General features: G+C 49.9%; 1 protein-coding gene across 1 annotated transcript; it reads right to left on the minus strand.

Moving 5' to 3' along the window:
- Nucleotides 1-16,905: 16,905 nt before the first annotated feature.
- ID3 (inhibitor of DNA binding 3) lies at nt 16,906-18,546 on the minus strand. Its single transcript, XM_027060107.2, has 3 exons — nt 18,161-18,546; nt 17,941-18,023; nt 16,906-17,405 (listed from the first exon to the last, which is right to left on the minus strand). Exons 1-2 carry the CDS (start codon nt 18,458-18,460, stop codon nt 17,964-17,966), a joined length of 360 nt encoding a protein of 119 aa, XP_026915908.1. The 5' UTR covers nt 18,461-18,546; the 3' UTR covers nt 16,906-17,405; nt 17,941-17,963.
- Nucleotides 18,547-23,581: the final 5,035 nt, after the last annotated feature.

The following is a 23,581-nucleotide window of genomic DNA, read 5'->3' on the forward strand; positions in this document are numbered from 1 at the left end:
ACGAGTTGTTTTATTTAATTGAATCCAACAATCCTGGGAAGAGGCATGATGGTCTTCGTGGTAAAGATGGAGACACAGAGAGACTCCGTAACTTGCCCAAGCTCACACAGAGATTCACTGATTTGAGAACTGGCAGTCCAATCTGGACAAGGTGCCGGCCCAAGTGGGAGGCACAGTCTGCGGGTACAGAGAGGTGTACCCTTGTTTGTTTCTGAGCCCTTGTTTGTTTCAATATGAGGTTTCTCCTCCACTCTCCCAAGCTGTGTCCTGCCCCATGCCGGCCTGGGTGGGGGCTGGGTCTGGAGTGCGGAGCTCGTTCTTGTTCTCGGTTACATTCCCAGAGCCCAATACTCAGTAAATATTTGAACATCGCCGTGTTTCTCCTAAACAATCCTTTGGTCACAAGAGCCTCCCTCTCTCTTTCAAAACTTTCTTTGCTGGTAATCCATTTACATCCCCCGGCTCTCGAGTTTAGAGATGCCGAGGCTCCAAGATGTGACCTTGGCTAGTGAGTGGTGCAGCTGTCAGAAGCTAAATTCAGGTCCGCCGGTTCCTGCCTGGTGCTATGTGATTTCTATGCAGGTCTGAGCCTGGCTTTCAAAACCTTCCAGAGTCAGTCCCCAGCTTAATACCAGGTCCTCAAACTCAGATGTCATGGATGAAATGGCACTAATGCACGGTGATTAAGAGCCCAGACTTTGTAGCAGACAGCACTGGATTCAAACCCAAACCCAGGTAGTTACTTTACTAACTGTGTGATCCCAGGCAAGTTTTATAAACTCTCTGAGCCGCACTTTTCTCATCCCTATTAACACCCACCTCATTGGATTGTGGGGAAATCTCATGAGATAATGCATGTAAAGCTGTCAGCACGGAGCCTAGTTCATAAAGAAATAGCAGCTGTGGTTACATTTCTGGCCTTATCTCCAGTACACAGACCCTTTTACTCCAGTCTACACATTTCACTGATCCTTCAAGGCCCAGCTTAAACCTCACCTCCTCCAGGAAGCCTTCCCTGCCTGCCTCCCCCTCCCAGAGTGCTTCTTGACCTCTTCCCATGCGTAGTGTGTTTCGACTCCACAAACAAAGCTCTGTTTAGTGGTAAGGAGGCTCCAAGTCAAGTCAAGTCGCGTTCTCTGCTTCCTAGCTGAGCACCCCTGGACAGGCTGCTGCTCCACCCCTCAACCTCAGTTTCCTCAACTATCAAGCGCAGACAATGCTTCTACTCGGCTGATTTCACAGGACTCTGAGGCACTATTGAAATGGTGGTGGTGATGATTCTCACAACACCCCCCTGAGACAGGCACTATCATTATCCCCATTTTACAGATGAAGGATCCTGGAAGGAATTGTGGCAGAGCAGGTTTGGGGGAGGAGCAGAGCCCTAGGGCCAGGAAGGGAAATGGGGGTGGTAGGGTGGGGCTGAGACTAAAGAAGGGAGCCAGCAAGGGGGCCAAGAGCCAGCTCTCTGTGGTTGAGTTTCGGGCAGCTGGGGCTGGCTTTAGTTTCACTGCCTGGGAACTGACTAATTCCTGTGGGAGCACATCTGTAGTCTATCTCCCCAAACACGAATCCCTGCCCCATCCATTCCTAGCGTGTGCTCTTGATCAGGTTACTGGGCCTCTCTGAGCCTCAATTTCCTCATCTTTGAAATGGGGATGGCAAAAGTGACCTGTCTATTTACTGTGCGATTCAGCAAGTTGTCCTCAAAGTCCTCAGAGGGGCACTACTGTGCCCTTAATATATTTTATTTTATTTGTTTCTTTTTAACATATATTTAAGTAATCTCTACACCCAACGTGGGACTGAACTCACAACGCCCAGATCAACAGGTACATGCTCCACCAACTGAGCCAGCCAGGTGCCCCGGCACTTAATATATTTTATCTAAGATTTGTGCGAGATGGACCAGAAGAAGCCCCAGTGGAACCAAACTACAACATTTGCAGTTTTCCATTCCTGGGTTACACGCTCCCATCTCCCAGGTTTTGCTACCGTGGCTCCATATCCCCAAGGCCCCTTCTCCCTTCCATCCCCTCATGCTCAACTCTGGCACAGCTTTAAGGCCCAACTCAAATGGCAGAGCGGCAGGAGCAAAAAGCCTGAAGTCAGACATTTAAGGAAACTCTAGGCTCCTTGGGAACAGGACCCATGCTTTGTTTTCATCTTTCTGCCGTCCTCTCTTGAGGGTGCCAGGCCATAGTAGGCCTGTGCTCCGTGATATGGTGATGATAATTCACATTTCCTGAGCACCTCCCAGCATAAAGCACCCAGCTAGGCACTTTATATGCACTATCACCTTGATATTTCCCTATAACACAGGTGCAATTTGGACAGATGAGAAAACTGAGGCTTAAACATGCAGGGAGATTTGACCAAGGGCTGGTTAGAGATGAGACCAGGAACTGAACTCAGACCTCTGGCTCCCAAGGCACTGAGTCATTCTGAATAAAGAGCTTATCCCCAGTGTCCCAGGTGAAGGAGGGTACATTCCGCTACTGAATCCAGGGTTCTACTGCTGCAGACATTGGTGAGGGTGGAAAGAGTGTGCCCCACCCAACTAAATAAGTTAGGGATGCTTAGTGCCATTTCCCAGACGAGGAAGCCAAGGCATGGGGGACATTAAAGAACTTGCTTAAGGCTACACAGCTGGTAAGGGAGAAAGACCCTATTCCAGACACACCCCAAAACTCTGGAAAAGTTCCCAAACCCAAGCAAACTTCCATTCCAACTGGTGTACCTCATCTCTGGTGTATCGTCTCCTGAAAAATGCTCAGATTCCCTCTGTTCAAAGTCTTGCTTATCAAAATACAAAACTCTTTTTTTTTTTTAAAAAAACATTTTATTTATTTTTGAGAGACAGAGCATGAGCAGGGGAGGGGCAGAGAGAGGGAGACACAGAATCCGAAGCAGGTTCCAGGCTCTGAACTGTCAGCACAGAGCCCGACGTGGAGCTCAAACCCACGAACTGTGAGATCATGACCTGAGACGAAGTCGGAGGCTTAACCGACCGAGCCCCCCACGCGCCCCCAAAATACAAAATTCTTGATAGAAGCTTCCTGAAGGTACAGACCTCCTGTTTGGGGGCTCCCCAGTGTGTTACCTGTTCAGATGAACCTAAAATCAAGAGAGAAGCCAAATGGGCACTGTGGGAAGGAAGGGAGAAAAATCTCTGCCCATTAGGGAAAGGAAATCAAAACCACAATGAGATTCACACCCACTGGGATGGCTGTAATTGATGAGACTGACAAAAACAAGTGTCCAGGATGTGGAGAAATTGGAACTCTCATACACTTCAGGAGGAATGTAAACTGGAAAAAAAGTTTGACGGTTTGGAAAAAAAGTTTGCCGGTTCCTCAAAAAGTTGTACAGAGAGTTACCATAAGACGCAGGAATATCACTCCTAGATGTATACCCAAAAGAATTGAGAATGAGTGTTCACAGCAGACTTATTCATAATAACCAAAAAGTAGAAACAACCCAAATGTCCATCAGTGGATGAATGGATACATTTCATGTGTTAGCCGTACAATGGAAAATTATTCGGTCATAAAATGGGATGATGGACTGATACAGGCTACAACACGGAAACCCTTGAAAACATTACGCTAAGTGGAAGAAACCAGACATGGAAGGCCATCTATTGTATGATTCCATTAATGTGAAATGTCCAGAATAGGTAAATCTATAGTGACAGAAAATAGGGTTGTGTTGCCAGAGGTGGATCAGTTTCGTTTCACAGGTGAGCAAATTACGGCTCAAGAGAAGCTGAAAAGAAGTTGAGTTCCACTCCACCTGCCTATCTGTGTGACTTTGGACCCATGACTTCGCCTCTCTTGGAGCCTTAGTTTTCTCAACTGTAAACCAGAGATAATGATGTGCACTTAAGGTGGCTGGGCAAGCTTGGTAGTTACTCCTTTTCTCTCCTCTCTGGCCTTTGGGTGGAAGCTGGTGAGGTTTAAGGGTTAAGGCTGCCATCTAGAGGTAAACTCAGGCAACTGCCCTAAATCTGCAAGGCTACCTATTCTGGTCAACAAGTCAGCTCCCACCGCCCTCCCCCCGCCCCCCCCCCACACACTGTGGGCTTGGGGAGGAGAAAAAAGATGTGAAAAACGCAGCCCTGCTGGAAGGCCAGGGCTACCAAATTGGCCGGATTCTTCCCAGATGTCTCCAGACCCTGGAGATGATTTTCACAGATGTTGGGTCCTGTGAAGGTGGTCCCATGTTGTAGGAGGGCAGTCGGATTCAAGTCCCAATAGAGATGCCCAGACTAGTAGGGTAGGCAAGCGCCACCCACAATTCCTGCAATTACCAATTAATTCTCTCCTCTTCCTGCAGGAACTCTTTAAAATGCACACCTGACCTTGTCACTCTCTAGCTTAGTAAGTTCTGGCAAGAAGTTCCCCACCATGGCCTGGCCACCCCTTTGCCCCCAGCCCCTCTGGTTTTCAGCCCCCTTCACACAAGGACCTTAGGCTCTGATCGAATGCACTTCTGACTCCCCTCTAACATCCCTGCTTTCCCTGTTTACCTATGTCCTCTCTCCTCTTTTTTTTTTTTTAATGTTTATTTATTTAGAGAGGGGGGAGGGTCAGAGAGACAGAAAAAACCCCAAGCAGGCTCCGTGCTGTCAGCACAGAGCCCCATATGGGGCTCCAACTCACCCACTCCACTCATGAGCCACCCATGCGGGCTCCAACTCACGAGATCACAACATGAGCTGAAACCAAGAGTTGGACGCTTAACCGACTGAGCCACCCATGTGTCTTGTCTCTTCCACCAGGAAAAAAAAGGTCTGCTCTCAGACACAAGTTTCTCAGATACACAAATCATTGAGAATGCTGTGTACCTTGTATACATATGTGATCTCAAACAACATTCAATAACAGTGGGTATTCTAGAACTCTTCAGATTAACAGAACTGGAACCTGGGACAGCAAAATCAAGGATCCAGATCAATTACCAACATTGAAAAATAAGACTCGGGGTGCCTGGGTGGCTCAGGCAGTTAAGCATCCGACTCTGGACTTCAGCTCAGGTCATGATCTCATGGGTTTGTGGGTTTGAGCCCCGCGTGGGGCTCTGCACTGGCAGTGCGGAGCCTGCTTGGAATTTTCTCTCTCTCTCTCTCAAAATAAAGAAATAAACTTTAAAAAACTAAGAAAAGAAGACTCAGAATCCTCTTGAAATAAGTAAGACACCAGCCTTTGGAGTCCAGGTGACGTTCATATGGGTCTGGGTGGTGATAGCTCCTACCACCCACCCCCCATCAGAACTCTGATGCCTGCTCCCCACCTCCTATTAAGAATCTCAAGCTGTCATCATTTCACAGTGTAATTACAGTGGTTCTTCTGTTCTATCCTCTTCTCCAGATTTAAGCTGTTCCTTGTCTTGTCTATCATTACACTCCAGTATCCAGCCCAGCGTCCATCACAGAGCAGAAGTGCGAGAATTGCTTACTGAACTGAACTCAATGGAAGTTTTTTAGAATGGCTGAAGGATCACTCCCAATCTCTTCCCAGGAAAGCTTCTGGCCACTGTCAGAATCTCTTTGTGACTCTACATTAGGGGAACTGGGGACCTTGTGGGGCCAAAGAGGTCACAGGGGCCAGTATTCTCAGGCACCACCTTCTCCTGGCCTTACTCTCCTTGTTTTTTTTTTTTTTTTTAAGTTTATTTATTTATTTTGAAAAAGAGAGAGCGGGAGGAGGGGCACAGAGGAGAGAGGGAGAATCCCAAGCAGGCTGCACTCTGTCAGCCCAGAGCCCAACGCGTGAGATCATGACCTGAGCCGAGATCAAGTCAGACAGTTAACTGACTGAGCCGCGCAGGCGTCCCCTTACTTTCTAATCCCACTTGCCCCCCACCCTCATGATTGTTCCTCCCCCTACAGGCAGATTAAAAGCAGCAATGGTAACAGTAGCAAAGCAAGCACATTCATACCCCAAATCCACAAATCCACGTGATCACAACAGCCCTGTGGGGAAGCCACGATTAGCCCCACTTTACGGATGAAAGAACTGAGGCCAGGAGTAGTTCAATGATATGCCTTGAAGGCACAGAGCTTGAGTATGAGGGCCCAGAATTGTATTTATTTACTATGTGCCAGTCACCATTCTGACAGCTTAGAAATCTTAACTCATGTAATCCTCATAACATCCCTATGAACTATGTATTGTTATCACCCCAGCTTTGCAGATGAAGAAACTGAGGCTCAGAAAGTTTAGGTAATTTGCCCAGGGTCACAGGGCTGGTGATGATGGGGCAGGTTTTGAGCCAGGGTTCATCCACTCTGCCATCTAGCCTTTCTTCAGGATTTCCTCAGAAAGCCTTGGCTTCAGTACATGTAAGTAGGGTAAGAATACCCACCTCACAGGGTAGTTATGAGGATTAGATCTAATATGTGTAGGTGTCTGGATCACAGCAGCTACCCAGGAAGAAGTCATTTTTGTTCCTCCCTGGAGCCTCCACTGACAATTACAGCAACTGGCCACCAGAGGGGAGTCATGTGCTGAGGACCTAAGCCCTTCCTGGGAGGCCCGGTTGACAGTTCAAGGGTTAAGGATTCAGAGTCCCCTTTCCCCCTGTGGGCAACCCTGGGATCAATGATCTATCTCAGCCTGCGCCCGAATCTCACGGAACTGACCTTCCTGCAACAGAAATAAACTTTAGGCCTTAAATGTATCCAAGGCCCCTTTGCTAACACCAGTTCTAGGACTGAGAGGCTGGGACGATGTGTGGGGAGGAGAGCCCAGCTGTGTCCCATTTGGTAGTGTAGTGGTGGGGGGTGGCAATTATCAGCGATGCCCCTTCTGCTGGAGGCTGGGTTCCTGGAGCCACAGCTGCAGGGCGGAGGGTGGCTGGGGGAGCTTTGGAATTGTCTCCCTAGGGGTTTCCATGGTTACAGATTGATGCAGGCAGCCCACTAGGCTGGGTCCTTTATCTGTATTGTCTCCTGGGGAGACAATGGGCTTTGGGGATGGGGGCACTTGATGCAGATGCTGCTGCAGGAGCTCTGTGTGCTGTGCTCTAGGAATCCCCTGACCCTGCTGCTGAGGCTGAGAAAACTGGGCATGGGGTCAGCCTTGGAAGTCACTCCTTACTTTGGGGTAAAAGACTACCACTGCAGAGACTTGGAGAGGCCATCTTCCGAGGCCCCCAAATGGCAAAAGTGCCTCAAAATATTAAACAAAAATCACACATTCAGGAGGCAGCCCTGATCAAATCAGGATTCTGTCTCTTACTGCTGTCTGGCTTGGGCGCGTTACTTTACCTGTCCAAATCCCAGCTTACTTGTCTGGAAAGTGGGGACAACTTGTGCTTTTTTAAATTACTGGGAGGATGAACCAAGCACAGAGCCTGGTATCGAGAAGGCACTCAAAGGGGGTGCCTGGCTGGCTTAGTCAGTAGAGCATGTGACTCTTGATTTCAGGGTCATGAGTTCAAGCCCCATGTTGGGTGCTGAGTTTACCTGATAAAAATAAATAAAATCTTTTTTTTTAATGTCGATTTTGACAGAGATACAGAGTGAGAGTGGGGGAGGAGCAGAGAGAGAGGGAGACATAGGCTCTGAAGCAGGCTCCGAGCTGTCAGCACAAAGCCCGCTGCAGGGCTCGAACCCACAAACCGTGAGATCATGACCTAAGCTGAAGTCAGATGCTTAACCGACTGAGCCACCCAGGCGCCCCAAATAAAATCTTTAAAGAAAAAAGAAAAGAAGGTACTAGAGAGTACCTGAGCTCACATAGGCTCCTGGCATGTCTTGGGTCATAGGACTGGCTCTCTGGTCTTAACCGAGGCTCTTTTTGTCTCTTAGACTTAGCTGCCTCATCTGTGACCTGGGGACTTCGAAAGGTTTATAAAGGATGAAGTGAGATGATGAAGAAATGCTTAGGGAAATAGAAATCAAACCCCTAACACACAACTCTGCCTTCTAGGACTTAAAAAAATTTTTTTAATGTTTATTTCACTTGGGGGGAGGGCAGCAGAGAGAGAGGGAGACACAGAATCTGAAGCAGGCTCCAGGACAGCTCAGAGCCTGATGCAGGGCTCAAACTCACTAACAGTGAGATCATGACCCGAGCTGAAGCCGGAGGCTTAACCTGCTGAACCACCCAGGCGCCCCTAGAATTTAAATCTACTTGGAACACACAACATGCTCGTGGGGGGCATGTGGTATTTGGGTGAGTCGAGTATTTGGCAGTGTAGCCGATAAGGGAGAATTTCTGAAAGAGGCAAGACTCGGAGGGTTTCAGAATCAGGGAATTATTCCAGAAAGATCTTCCTGTGCCAAAAAGAAACAAAAGTCCAGAGGGGTGAAGGGACTCAGCCCTCTGCCCAGTCATCTTGACCTATCACCATCTTCTCCAAAGGAAAGGTGTGAGGAGGTGGGGAGGAAAGAAGAGGGAAGGCAAGCTGTCATTTGTGGGACACTTTTCTATGAGGCAAGTTGCTCACAAGCCCATTTTGTGGATAAGGAAACTAAAAACTACTATTCTTGTTACCCGACTGGGTTGGCCAAACAATGTATAAGACCCGAGAATGAGATTAATTTATCTGCAGTATAGAAGACAGAACTTGCCCATGGGAAAAGTGAAACAATTCCTTCACCTTTAAATAATCAGCAGAGGGAACCAAAAACTTCTAAATGTCTATCCTTCCTCCTTCCCCTACGATGATGCACTTAGTCTGGGACACGGCACACAGTGGGTGTTCAAGAAATGAAAGTTCTTATCGCTGTCACTATTATTACTAGGTTTATTACTACACATTCAGTGCTGGGGATACAAAGGTTAACAAAACTCCCTCCTGTCTTTGAGGAATTCAGCCTAGTGAGAGGGGAAGGGCAACGAGGGCAGAAAATAATCTCTTCCACTTGTTTGACTTTACAAAGCACTTTTACATACACCACCTCATTAAATTCTCAAAACAACCTGGTGAGGAAGGCATTTTCCCCATTTTAGAGATAAGGAAACTGAGCCTCAGGAGGCTTCAACGATTTGCCCAGACATTGTAAAATATGAATAAAATGGGAAATAAAGTAATGTTTGGGGGGGGGAACCTTTGTTGGATTAACAGATGTGTTTAAAACCAATAAAACAGGGGCGCCTGGGTGGCTCAGTCGGTTAAGCGTCCGACGTCGGCTCAGGTCACAATCACGCGGTCGTGAGTTCGAGCCCCGCGTCGGGCTCTGTGCTGACCGCTCAGATTCTGTGTCTCCCTCTCTCTCTGACCCTCCCCCGTTCATGCTCTCTCTCTGTCTCAAAAATAAATAAAGTTAAAAAAATTAAAAAAAAATAAATAAAACCAATAAAACATCTTATGTAAGGCATAGAAACAATGGCCCCATTTTATTGAGGAATATATAAAAGATAGCTTTTACTAAATTTAAAAAACAGCCAAGCTCTTAACAGCTCTCATTTATGGGGCAGCCACTGTGTGCCAGGCTTTCTAGGATTTCCCTAATCCTTACAACAATCCTGCAAGGTAGGAACGGTCAGCCCCTTTTCACAGAGGAGATGCCAAGGCTCAGAGAAGTGAAGGTACCTGCTCAGGGTTGCACAGCAAGAGAGGGATAGAGCCAGGACCGGGACACGGGCTCTAACTCTCAGCTTAAGAGCTGGAGCCTGGACTTGCTCCCAAGTCAGAGAGGTGACCACCCTCTCTCGTCTCACTCCGCAAAGCATGATGAGGGGGAGGGAGAGTGCAGGCAGTTGTCCAAGGTAAGAGGGGTGCTTTCAGCCCATTTGGGAAGCAGCATAGTGTAGCATGGCTTTCTCAAAGTGTGTGTGTCTACACGCGCAGGGGCGTGTGCACATGTGTGACTACGTGTGAAGTTGGCTGGGTCTCAGAAAGGCATGTGATGAAAACCTGCGCATCTCTCTGAAATGTCAACGTTACTTAAAAAATTGAGACATTATGACTTCATAAAGCACAGATGGCTATAGGATGCATGAGAACGTAAACTTCCCGTGGTCTTTTAAGATAACGAAAGACAACTAGTATCGGGGGGCTCTTTTTACGTACCAAGCACCAGTCTGAGAGTTCTGTGTGTTAACTAGTTTAATCCTCACTACGGTTGCAGGAACCATCACCCCCGTTTTATAGGTGCAGAAAGATGCGGAAACTAAGGATGAAAGAAGTTAAGTCCCCTGATCAAGTTCACGCAGCCGCCAAGTGGAGCAATGTGGGCACACAGAAGCATTTCAACACCAAGAATTAGAACATCCGCATTATCTGTTGTCAGTTCAATTGAACACTGGCAAAAGGACTTGCAGGTGAGGATGATGAAGAAACAGTTGGCTGCTGCTTGACTTTCTCCTGATAAAATCAGGAAGGCTGCCAGCCCCAAGCCCCTCACCTGTACCAGGTACTCTACCTCTGTTGTCTTATTTCATTCCTACGACCACCCTTTGAAAGAGGGGCCGTTGGGGGTTTTACAGATGAAAAACTAAGGCTCAGGGCGCCTGGCTGCCTCGGTCGGTTAAGCATCCGACTCTTGATCTCTGCTCAGGTCCTGATCCCATGGTTTGTGGGATCGAGCCCCACGCTGGGCTCCGTGTTGACAGCATGGAGTCAGTTCGGGATTCTCTCTCTCCCTTTCTCTCTGACTCTCCCTCTCTCTTGCTCTCTTTTTTTTTTAATTTTTTTAATGTTTATTTATTCTTGAGAGAGAGACGGAGTGTGAGTGGGGAAAGGGCAGAGAGAGGGAGACACAGAATCCAAAGCGGGATCCAGGCTCTGAGCTGTCAGCACGGAGCCTGATGTGGGGCTTGAACTCACGAACCATGAGATCATGACCTGAGCTGAAGTCGGACACTCAACCGACTGAGCCACCCAGATGCCCCTCTCTTGCTCTCTCTCAAAAGAAATAAACTTTAAAAAAAAAAAGGGGGGGGGGAACTGAGGCTCAGGGAGGTGAAGGAGCTTGTCCAATGTGGCACAGCCTGGGAATGGAGGTACTAGGGGGCTGGAGTCCTGCTTTTAGTCCCAGCTCTACTCCTCAAGACACCTGGCTGTCTTGCTGATCAGATGCTCCTGGGTGCGTGTGAAAGGGCTCTGAAGGGCATCTGTGCTGGGCAGGCAGTGCTGAGATGCCGTGATTGGATTATGCCAACAACACTGCCTCCCTGGAAAGATGAGCAAAGAATTATATGAGGAATGTGACAGCCATGCCCAGCTAGCTCTGTGGTTGGGGTCACCCAGGGCCTACCCAGTGCCAGGCACTTTACATATGTCATCTGATTGAATCATCAAAGCAGTCATGTGAGGCTCGGAGAGGATAAGTAACTTACCTGTAAGGGCGCAGCTGATACGCAGCAAAGTCAGGATCTCAACCAGCATCTGTCTGATTCCCAGACTCAGAAAGTGCAGGAGGGCTCGAGTGGCTGGCTGAGGCCAATTCTGTATGATTCATTGGTTTGTACAGAGTTCTAAAAGAGCTACAGACATCAACGGCACTGGATGTGGAGGCTGTATTGGAGACCTGGGCTCTGACACTTACTCCAGGGTGACCTTTTGTGGGTCCCCTAATATCTGTGGGCCTCGCAGGAGTGAAATAGAGGCAGCCCCTCAAGTCTCCTATTACCATGTAGATGAAAATGCTGTGCACGAGTGAGTGGCCTCTTTTGAACACCTTCTTGCTGCTCTCTTTGTAGAAGGAGACAAATCTACGGTGGAAAATGCCATTAACGAGATGCGTGACCAACATTTAGGCTCCTTGGGACCCATCTGAATGGAAGCTGGGATCAATCCTTCGTGTATCTGGACCCCACAGTAAGACCTGTCAGGGGCCCTGCTGGGGAAGGGATGTGTGTGAGCCAGGGTGTGTGTGTGGTGCCGTAGCATCTGTCTTGATGGTCCTCGAGTCCTCACCTCCTCCTCGCGTGACCTACAGTGGCCTAGTGGCCTGGAATGTCTTGAAACCCTTATTTTTAAACTTTTTTTTTTTTTTTTTGGTTTAATGCTAAAAAATGGCATGGACTAGAAACAAAACCAGGTTCAAGAAGAACCTGGATCAGTGAGCAGGTGGGGTATTTCCAAGGGGTCCGCCATGCCTTGGTACCCTTATTGCCACACAGCTCACACTTTTAGCCCCAAACCAACTGCCAGCTGGCCAGGGACCACCTCGACTTAGGGTAATGAGTTCCATATGTTTCCACAAGAACCCAGCTAAGCTTTTCCCCAGCAGTTCTTAAAGTGTTTCTCTCCCCTCCCCAGCTTCCAACTCATGCTTGGCCACCCTTGTTTCATTTGCTCCTAATGAGAGCAGGAGGGAGGTGGCTGGGTGGCAATGACAACGAGGCAATGCTCCAGTGAACCACCGTCCTTGACTTCACATTTCCAGATCCTCAGGGTGCACGGAGGGACAGGGGTGTGGACCAGCCCCTGACAGTCTCTCTGTAGAAAGCGTGTGAGGCCCTAAGCCTCTCAGGGTCTCAGCTGCCCCATCTCTAAAGTGGGAATGACGGTCTCTGCTCAGGGTAAGCAGATATCACAAAAAGAGCCCTTAGATAGGCAGGTAGGAGGCTTGGGTTTGAGTCCTGTCTTGACTAGCAACTTTCTGTGTGTCGCCGAGCAGGTTCCTTCTCCTCTCTGGGCCACATTTGTGACCCATAAGAGCCCTTCTATCCATGACAAGCTTTAGATTTACGAGCAAATGACAAAAGGTGCAGGGAAGAACATCAACTTACCCCCAGACCAAGGTGGCTCCAGGGTGGGGTTCGCAGGAAGCGTATGGCCTCCTTACCTTGGCCAGTGTTACTACCCCCCTGGGCTCCCTTTGACCATGGTCTGGCCCCGTGAGGGCTCTGCCTCCTACATCTGGCACCAAGTGGAGTGGGGTGGTGGTGTTGAGGAGAAGGAGGGTCCCCAGATGGAAAGTCAGTTCTACAGCTTGGGTGGTTTAGGGGGGAGACTACCTACAGTCAGCCCCCAGCTCTGGAGGAATATGAATCTGAGTTCAAACGTTACAGCACCACCCCCCCCCACCCCCTTTATCTGACTTGTCAAAGGCAATCCTCAAATCCTTTCCTAAGTAACCTACAGCCCTGATCTGGACTGTCCACCTACCCGACCCATAGACTGACTCACTAACCTCGACCACTGATGGCTACTCAGACTGACCTTCCCACCGTGTCTGTTAACCCAGGCTCTGGGTTTATCCGCCAGCAGGTTTATCCGCAAACCCTGCCGCAGTCTGGCAGAATTCCAGCTCTGGCCACACTCTGACTCCTTACCCTACTTTCAGACTCACCCCTGATTTGGGTCACAAGGAGACCCCTTGACCTTGTCACTGACTGACCCTTCACAGGAGAAATAACCAGAGAACAATTCAATGCTAAATTGTGGGTGAAACAGGACATCAGAGAGGAGAGTGGGGCGGGATGGGGAGGGAGACTGGGGCGGAGGACAGAGGCTTCCCGGAGAACCCCGGTGGGCCTGGGGCCACACTCGGAAGGTCGGACTGGCCTTGTGCGGGGCACGTCGCAGGCGCTCGAGGAATGCGAGTAGCCTGAAAGAATGAAGGAAGGAAGGAACGGGGTGCGATCCAGGGCGGCCGCCCGGCCAGGGCAAAACTGCCTAGGCAGGAAGCGGGGTGGGGGCACGCTGAGGCTGCAGCGGCCCGAGCGCAGCTGGGGGCAGCGGGAGAGCAGTCGGGTCAGCGACTCCGCTGGGTGGGGGGCCCCCCCCAGGCCGGGAGGCTGGGAACTGGGAGGCCGCGCTGCTGGCAGAGCGGCGGGGGCGCCGCGAGGCTCCGGATGGGCTGGGAGCCCCGCCCGCAGGCTGCGGAGGGAGCCGGAGCCAGAGCGGAGCCAGAGCTCAGACATCCGGGCGCCAGTGAACACCTGCGAGCGGCCCCCAGGGCCCGCGGGGGGGGGGGGGGGGGTGGAGCGCGGGTCGCCGGGCCGGGGGCGGGGCGAGGGGCGGGGCCGGCTCTCCTCCGCCCTGCTGGGCTCCGGGCCACGTGGGCCGAGGCTCCACCCCTGCCCGGGCTCCGAGCCGCGGCGGGTGGAAAGCGGCTGCCCAGCTGCAGGGTGGGGAGCGCGGGCAGAGGGGAGCCGAGAAGCTGTTCTGCGGGAAAGAGAGCGACAGGAGGCTTTAGAGTGTAGCCTGGGGAATGAAGAGTGGTGGCCGTGAGAGGTGATGAGGCCGGGAAAACAGATAATTGAAGGTTGTCGGGTGCATCCGCAGCCGGGGAGAGCTATCACTGGCCTCCTCCAAAGGGCATCATCTCCGGTGTCACGGGCATGAATTTGAATCCCTGCTTGGTTACTTAGGCGCTGGGTGGCCTCGGGCAAGTTACTTCGCGTGTTCTGAGCCTGTTTTGTTAGTTTCGTTTTGTTTTTTATTTACAAAGTACAAATCTCTCCCAAATGGCCCTATTTCAGAGCTGATGCGATAATGGACGTAAGACGCTGAGTCTTACTGACCCTTGTGTTTCAGAGAGCCTGACATATGCTTCATGTATGTTCCCTTTCATCTGAATTCCAAACCTGTAAGGGAAGGACCGTCACCCCCTTTCACAAAGGAGGGAGAGACCCGAGGTGGCCCTGGGTCGTTCCTTCAGCAAGCACCCACTGGGGACTGAACTAGTACCCGGCACAGGGAATGGAGAGGGAGAAGAACTGGCCTGGAGTCGACGTGAGGACGTGGGTTTTGAAGCTCCGCGGACTTGGGCTTCCTAATCCTTGCTGTGCCACTTCTTTGTGGTGTGACCGGCATCCAGTTCCTCAGCCCCTCTGAATCGGTTTCTTCTGTAAAATGGGGATAATGACACCCACTTTGCTGGGTTGTGGTGAGGCTTAGAAGAAAAGAAGATAAAATAGAGCCTGGCATCTGGCAGGCACTCAATAGGTGATTATGACAGAAGACACTATCCTCTCTCTCAGACTTTTCCGACCTGAGGCCAAATTGCTTTCACTCTCTAATGACTAATGAATTGGCAGCCTGGTTTCAGCTTTTGTCCCGGCCACCTGAACAGCTCAGTCTCAGCAGACCTGACAGGCAATTTCCTTGGAATTAGCTTAATAATACCTTGTAGGTGTGTGATGCATTTCAAAGAACTTTCCCACCCTTATCTTCTGTCCAGGGAGGGAGAGTTCGAGAGCTGCCAGCTGCTGGGCAAAGGAGGAGAGAGGCTTGGAGAGGTGAAGCGGCTTGCTCAAGGTCACCTGGCAGATGAGCCATTCGGCTCCTTCCACCCTTCTCCAGTCTCCCACCGCTTCTGAGTGAGCAGGAAGCAGCATGCTATGGCAGAAAGGTAGAAGCTCAGTGCCTGGCTTTACTGCAGTTCATGGTCTAATGTAGAGCCGGGGCCCTCCGAATAGTATGCTCAGGATCAGCAATTAGTTAGATGTGGAACCTGAAGGTCAAAGAGAGGCAGTCTAGCTTGCAGTTGTATAGCTAGCATGGGACAGAGTCAGGATCTGCACCCGTGTGGCTGTCTCCAGAGCCAGCAAAGCACGCCCAACAATCCAAACCGAGGTGGACCCAACCTGGGTCTACCTGGTTTGAGCAAGAGTTCCACGCATGGGGACTGAGGACTTCCCAGGGGACTGGAGGTCTGCTATTACTGTCCAAAGGTGTGTGCATGTATTTTCTGAAGAGTGTTCATACCTGCCATCGGATCGTCAGAAGAAACCAGGAAACAGGAACGGCTGGTCAGCCGGTTAGCAAAGACAGAAGTTCCCCCCCCCTTGCCCCCCTGCACATGCCCCTGTTCACCCCTGAAAGCTCACCAAGGTTAAGGCATGAAGGGTGATGACGTGACCTGTTTGTTATGAAATATTGAAGTAACTCATGCCAGGGGCCAACACAGATGAGATCATATCATAAACAGGAATCTAGTGAGGCCAGGAGCCTGGTGGAGCCCACCTGGGGAGCTGCCAGGTGGGGGGCAAAAGGGGATGGTGTGGGTTTGGGGGGGGGGTCTTGTCTTCTGCCCTACTCTCAGACCTGGACCTATGGGATGGCCAGTCTCAGGCTCTGTCCCTGTCCCCTACAGCTATAGTCACTGTAGTTAGGTTAAAATCCCATCGCTTTCTCTCAAGGGGCTCTGAGAACCTGACTGAGACCCATTATCTACTGAGCCTCGGTTTCTCCATTTCTAAAAAAGGGATAAAGATGCTTTACAGAGTAGACTCCCGATGGAGGTGTTATAGGAAGGAAATACCGGAAGCATTGGAGGCTGTAGGGCAGCTTCTTCAAATTCCCAGTCTAGTCTCAGAGCCCTCAACTACCAACTAGTTGGAACTAGTATTTCCAACGAGCACCCAAATCATTCTGATCAGAGTGGCTAGGGATTTGAGGGACGAAAAAAACCCCTCTCCTACTTTTTCCAAATTTGAAAGCCCAAGGGGAAGCCAAACCAGAGAGCATGAGGAGGGAAATGAAACCAGGCCCCCATGTGCTTATTCATCTCTGAAATGGGTCTATCAACCACCACCCGTCTGGGCACCAGGTGAGACTACTCTTCCACATCCCCTGCTAGAAAGACCTCATGAATCATTAATGACATTGAAGAAGACGACCATCTGGTAATGCAGCAAAGAGCTCAAGGGACCTAAGAACTGGGGCTCAGGAAACCTAACTTCTATCCTGAGCTCCCAACCTGCTGGGTGAGCTTGTGCTAGTCACTTCCCCTCACATCTTCCCTCATCTGTAAAATGAGGGGACAAGGGCCAGGATCTTCTCTGCACCCAAACCTCAATGGATGTGGAGCTCCCATCATGAGCCTTTTCCACTCCCCACCCCCCCCCCCCACACACACTCCAGTCTTAGCTGGCATTTTCCCATCCCCCTTAAATAAGCAAGTTTGCTTTTTCCCCAAGGTCCAAGGACATGTATTTCCCCTAAATTCAGTCTTCGCAGAGTGTTAGCAACTTAAGGAACCAAACTATATACTCAAGTGTTTAAAAACCGTTTATTATGCAAAATGTTAACTTTTATAAAAAGTTTAATAATATACATTGCATGGTTACAGAAAGTCACCTTCCTGCAAAAAAGGTACAAAAGCTATATACTCTATTATAGAGTTCATAATCAGGGCAACAGAGCCTTTCTCCAAGGAGACCAGAAGACCAGCTCTACTGCTGCCTTGGCAGACTTTGGAGAGCAGCCACTCCCCCCCACCCCCCACCTCCACCCTCTGAAAGATAGTCTTTAAAACCTGGGGGTGGGGTGGGGGCTGGGTGACGTTGCCCAGCTGGTGCCCAGAGCTAGCTCTGGCCCTTTAGGCCACCCAAGTTCACAGTCCTTCGCTCCTGGGCGCCAGGTCCAGCCTCGAGGCAGGGGTTCGGGGAAGTCAAGTGGGCAGGGCGAGGTTGGGGCCCATCCATGCCTTCGGGCTTCCGGCCGTAGAGGTTCCTGGGGTCCCAGGCGGAACGGGCGCCAGCACCTGCGTTCTGGGCGGGGGAGGAAAGAAGACCAGGGAGCCATCAGTTTCCGCCGAGCGCGCCGAGGCGGGGGCCGTCCGCAGACTGCCCGGCGCCAGGGAGGAAACTTGGTCTCTACCTCCAGCTGATAACTCCGCGCCCCACGCTGCCCCCACCCAGTTGGCGCCAAAGGACCACAGGCGGAGCTCGCAACCACCCCGCCCTCTTGGAATTGACACTAGTTGGACAAGGGCTGAAAGACACAGCTTCCTTTACCAAACTCCAAACAGAACGGCTATTTTATTTACCTGCGCCTACTTTCTCGTGTCTTTGGCCACGGGGGGGAGGGCAGGGGCAAAGTGCGTTGAAGGTTGAAACGCACACTGGATGGGAATTGGTTCCGTCATTCATTTGATGTGACCACGGGTAAGTCACTAGCCCCTCTCTGGCCTCGTTTTCCCTACGCTGAGGAGGCCCCAATCCCTTGGCAGGCCTACCAATTCCATGATTTGTCGTTTAAGCACCGCCCCACCTCCAGCCCCTGGAGAAGGCGGCGGATACTCACCTGGAGGCGCCAGGACTGCCAGGTCAGTGGCAGAAGCTCCTCTTGTCGTTGGAAATCACAAGTTCCGGAGCGAGCTCGGCTGTCTGGGAGAAAGAAAAGAGGGGAAAGTTATGCATGGTATTTGGGAACGCTCGGGGGCGGGGGGGGGGGGGTGGTTCTCAGCAGCATCCGGGCTCTGGAGCTCAGCCCCGCCCCGGCTCCCGCGCACGCCCCCACACACCTGGATGGGAAGATGCGGGCCGTCTGGGGGTCCCGGGGCGGGCTCGGCCAGAACCACCTGCAGGTCCAGAATGTAGTCGATGACGCGCTGCAGGATTTCCACCTGGCTAAGCTGAGTGCCTCGCGGTACTCCGGGTACTAGTTCTCGCAGGCGCGAGTAGCAGTGATTCATGTCGTCCAACAGGCTCAGCGGCTCCTCGGCTGCCGGACCCTTGCCGCGGCCCCGCGCGATGGCCAGGCTGCGTTCAGACAGGCAGCACACCGCTTCGTAGCAGCCGCGCACCGGGCTCAGCGCCTTCATATTGAGGAATGAGACCGGAGGTGCCGAAAGGACCCAGAGAGCCAACGGACCCCTAAGGCAGCTGGCAACGCGCGCACGCTCTCAGCGGCCCGTACTTATAGAGCCCGCCTCGAAGGCACGCCCCCTTATGCAAAACGTGACCCTCGGCCCCGCCTCCGCCAGCCCTGGGCGTTCACAACCCGGTTAAATTGCAAACAGGCTTCCTCAGGCTGGTCTGACGCCGAATACCGCGGAGCCGCGGATTCAAAGAATGAGGAAGCGCTGATACTGGGGAGAGGCAGGCCTCTTTGCCAGCAAGGATTTTAAAAATCACTTAAAACTATTAACTTTAAGAATTTGCCTTTTCCTGGCAGCGCCCCAGATCTTTGAGTTCCCTGCCCCCTGCCAGTCCACCCACAGCCCAACACTGGTTCGAACCCACAGCTCCTCTGAGGTCATAAATCCCTGAACAGCAAAGAAGCTTTTTTTTTTTTTTTTTTTTTTTTTAAAGCAAAGGATTTTTCAAGGGAAACTTGTAAGGAATTAGTGCCGCCTTGTTCCCCAATTTGCTGTTCGTCTGACCTCCAGACTCACTGGCGTCAGGAATTATCTTGTGACCAGAGGGGAAAAAAATTAATTGCGGTGAAGCTGAGGTTACAATGAAGAAAACAGATTTGGGCTAGGCGCTGAGATTGCAGAAGGAGGAGGGGAAGGGGGTTTGAGCAAAGAACACTATTTATTTGGGCAACAGGGGAAAAGAAAAAAAAAAAAGAGAAAGCAGGCTGAATCCCTGATTTTTGCATGGAGAAAGAAAGGAGGTCCCACCCTCTGGCCCTATGCACTCCATAAGGAGCCAAATATATGCCCAATTGTGTTTTGGAAGTGAGTTTGATTAGACTTTTGGACTGGATTTTAAATATGGGCCTACAGACAGGATAGTTTCTTCATTAGTCTTTTTGGGAGTCCCACATTGGGTCAGCGAATCTCTTAATTCTTGCTTTGCCCTTTCCACACACCTCTATGCAGAAAACAATAGTTTGATAATTTCATCACTCTATTGTCTGTCCCTTTCTGCAATGGATGGGTAGGCCACCTGGACTTGATTATTCTTAGCCTTGCTGAAATAGCTCCAGCTCTATCTGAGAGCCCAGGAAAGAGCTAAGCTCTGTATTGCAACAGGACATTGCACTCAAGTATTCTCTGCTTGTTTTCTTGTAACTTCCCAGAACTTTAGGGAATTTGCAGCCTCAAAGTGCTGGTTTTCATCTTGGAACTGACCAGGTGGGATCCCCCAATGGTTGTTTCCTAAATCAATCAGTTGGTAAATATTTATGGAGTCACCTCACATAAAACAGTGACTCCTGCTCTCAAGAATCTCACAATTTGGGGAGACAAGATTAACACAGGAAACAATTAAGAGTTCTATAGTATGTGGCACTGATTAACAGGACAATGGGAGCCCAGAGCTAAGAGAGTCTCAAAATAGTCATAGTATAAAGGACACTGGAATCAACATCCCAGCCTTGCCAATAATTTGCCACACACTCCTGAACAAGCCTAGGTACCCTGGCCTTGGTTGCCTTGGGAATAATATGGGGAGGTGGTGTCAATGATTATTTTAAATCCTTCCAAATACCAGGAATCTAAGGCTTTATGAAATTTGGACAAGCAGGTGTGGGATGGTAAAAGGCCCAGAGAGGGGCTATAAAACATGTCCAATGTCACGCCATAGCTAATGGCAGAGCTAACCCTGAAGTACCATTGTTTGCCATCATACCACAGGGCTCTGTTCCGAGAAAGGGGTCTTCTAAAGATTTCTTCTAGAATATTAATGGTTTTAAGTTTCTCATACTCTAGCACAAGAAGGAGGAAGAAAACAACTTGGGAGTACACAAGTCAGTCTATAACTACAGACATCAAAAGAAGAGAATTCCAGCTGTTTGGTCATGGGAAGGGAAAATGGTGGCTATGCCGACTCCTGAACGACCAAATAGAAAACCTTTTCCTTTTCTATCATGCAGACTTCCGTGGTTTGTGCAAAATGGTCAAACCCGGGGTGTGTATGTGGGGGGGGTGGGGTTCTGGAAAAATTATGGCCTTTGGGGCCAGGCAGATTTATGTTCAAATCTCTTCTCTTTTACTAATGATGTTGTACTAAGTCAACTCTGTGTCTCGATCCCCCAATTTATAAAATGAGGCTAATTAGACCTACCTCATTTATTCAACAAATACTTATTGCATGCCTCTGCTCTGCAAGGCACCTGACATGCTCCCTCCACCAGATCTGTTACTCTCCTTGGTGCCTGGGGACACGGCATGGGGCCAGGTGTGTGGTAGGTGCTCGGTCCACAGGTCCACACAGGTTCTCTTCACTCCTTTCCCCTCCTCTGTTACTACCACTGATGCCTCAGGCTTGTGTAGCTGTTTGCAAAGCACCTTCACGTTTATTATTTCCCCAGATGCTTTCAGGCTGAAATACCCATGGGCTGTGTGACACAAGGCAGGAGAAGGATGCAGTGGGATTAGCAAGCAGAATTGTGGCTTGGCCATGCCAACACCTTGCAATGTGGCCTTGGATGAATTTCCTTCCTTTCTGAGCCGAATTTTCTGCAAAATGCCGGGGGGGGGGGGGGGGGCGGCCAGGGGGGCGGGGTGGAGAGCAAACGACCTCTGAGGGTCTTCTCCAATCTAAGATTCTAATTCTGAAAGAAGCAGGGTACCGTTGGGAATCCTGAATAAAGTTTGAACCCTAGAGACTTCTTTTTCCAACAGCGAACTGGAGGGCTAGCTCAGGCCTTCTGCAACTAGTTTAGTGGTGGCGGGGCCTCAGCCTCTTATTCCAAATGCCTCTGAACTTTCTGTTCCCAGTTCTGCTCCTTTTACCAGCTTTTTCCCCCCTCTTGCATTTTTTATTTTTATGAAAGGATGTCATTAAGGCTTTTGTCTGCGCTGTTTTTGTTTCAGAACTTTTCTCACAATCCTATTTTTTGTTGAGGAATCCGCTCCTTTGCCCAGCTGTGGGTCCCGGTCCCACAGCTGTGTTGATCTAAGACTCAGCCCCAGACAGCCTGGCGCCAGGGTGGGACGTCATGCGTTCACACAGGGATGCGTGTCCCAGGCAACCTTTCCTCGGGCAGTCACCGGTCGGCGACTGCCGCCCCCACCAATGAGCGCCCGACACCCGAGAAAGGGGCGGGGTCTGCGCCGCCCGGACAGGCGAGCGGCTTGTCAATTGCAGATGCTGGGAACTTGATAACGTTCCTTGAATTGGGGCCCTTTAAAGTCTTTTTTTCCCTCCCTCCTTTAGTCCTTTCTTTTCTTCCTTTTGTTTATCCTTTCTTTCCACATTCTTCCTTGATCTATATAAGTATATAGTTTTTCTTTGTCGTCTCCTTCTTCCTTTTTAAACTATCTCCTCCCAGTGTCAGGAATCATTTTGTAAGCATTTCCAGGAACTGAATCTTCCTTTGCCAAAATTGAAAGAAAGAAAAAAAAGAAGAAGAAGAAGAAGAAGGAGAAGGAGAAAAGAAAAAAAAATTCAGTGTTGTGTTCTCTGTTTTTTGAAGAGTTGGCAGAACTATTAAGTTATACTGTTTTGTCTTTAAAATTTTTAAAAATGGTGGGGGGTCTCTGAGCTGTTGCTTTCAAAGCCAAAGTAATGATGATGAGAACCGCAGATGTCTTTTTGCCTAAACTGAGTTTCTATCTATTTATCTACCTATCTATTTTTTCCAGTTGTGTTCTAAAGTGGGAATCAAGGGAACCTCAGAAGCTTGCCCAAGGTTACTGGGGATGTCAGCCGTGAACCTGGGGCCAGGACCCTGGCCTCCCCCTCACTAGACTCCCTGTCCACTCTCTCCCTTCTCATTAGCATTAGGGTGGCCTGCTGGGGTCTCAGAACCTCCCCAGATGTTGCATTTCCTAATAGGTACTTGTTTGCTCCTAAAGTGCCTGTAACTGTGTGCTCAGGACTTTCCAGCCATACACATAGAACATGTTCCAAAAAAACAAAAACAAAAACAAAAACATGCTCCTTCTCCCATTAGCAAGGCTAGACCTCAAAGTGCTGCTTGAAACTCCTATGATACAAGGAAAGCACAGGGAATTCAGAATCAAGACCAGGCTCAAATTCCTGTATGGACTGCCTCCCCTCACTCCGCCTCAGTTGTCACCTCCGTACAATGGGAAGGAAAATAATATCCACCTACCTCACAGCTGGGAGGATGAAAGGGGAGGAGGGATGGAAAGTGCTGTGGGAACCAATTAGTTATTTTTCTGTGCCACGATAGCCCCTGGTGTGTGGAATGGGTGGTGCCAGGTGAGTTTAATGGCTCCTGCTGAGACTGTTCTCAGGAATGTGGGTAATACTGAGAAGGGGAATGTGGGAAGCCTGGGGATCTAAGGCATGAGTCCTTATAGGGGTGAGGATTCCAGGGGCCTCCAAGATAGGCTACTCGATAGTTCAGAAGTAACTGGTGCTATCATCATCATCATCCTTCACTGAATCTTAACTGTGTGCCTACTCATACCTTATCTCATAGACACATTTTATGGCCAAGGAAACTGAGGCTCAGAGAGGTTAACATACTTGCCCAAGGTCACATAGCCAGTAAGTGGCAGATCCAAGATTTGCACCCATGTCTGCCTGTGTCAAAGCTTCTGTCCTTCTGTGCCTATGCTTTTCCTTCTGTCCCTTCAAGGGACCTTTTCGGAACATAGCTGGACCTGACAGTGTTTTATTCTACAGGATAGAGAAAAGCAAGAGGGAGTGGTGCATTTGATAGGAAGACAGACACTAAGGTATTGGGAACATTAAGGGAAAGCCTTTGTTTTCTTTTTTAAAAAAATACTTTTGTTTTCATGTTTATTTTTTGAGAGGGAGAGCAAGCATGGGAGAGGGGCAGAGAGAGGGGTATCCAAAGCAGGCTCGGCACCGACAGCAGCCAACCCAATGCAGGGCTCAAACTCATGAACCATTAGATTATGACCTGAGCTGAAGTCAGATGCTTGACTGACTGAGCCACCCAGGCGCCCCAAGAGAAAACCTTTGTTTTCTAACAGAAAGACTCAGCACTGGAAATTTCTTGGAAATTTGGAGCTTTCTTTCCCCCCCAAAAAAACCCTTTCCTGTCCATACTTTAA

The sequence above is a fragment of the Acinonyx jubatus genome, chromosome C1 (assembly GCF_027475565.1).
Source record: "Acinonyx jubatus isolate Ajub_Pintada_27869175 chromosome C1, VMU_Ajub_asm_v1.0, whole genome shotgun sequence".
Lineage (NCBI taxonomy): Eukaryota > Metazoa > Chordata > Mammalia > Carnivora > Felidae > Acinonyx > Acinonyx jubatus.

Excerpts from the sequence above, each read along its gene's own strand:
- ID3 (XM_027060107.2), bottom strand. The coding sequence starts at position 18,460 with ATGAAGGCGCTGAGCCCGGTGCGCGGCTGCTACGAAGCGGTGTGCTGC. Across the intron at positions 18,024-18,160 it reads GCCCGCATCTTCCCATCCAG|ACAGCCGAGCTCGCTCCGGA; the intron begins GTGTGTGGGGGC and ends TCTTTCTCCCAG.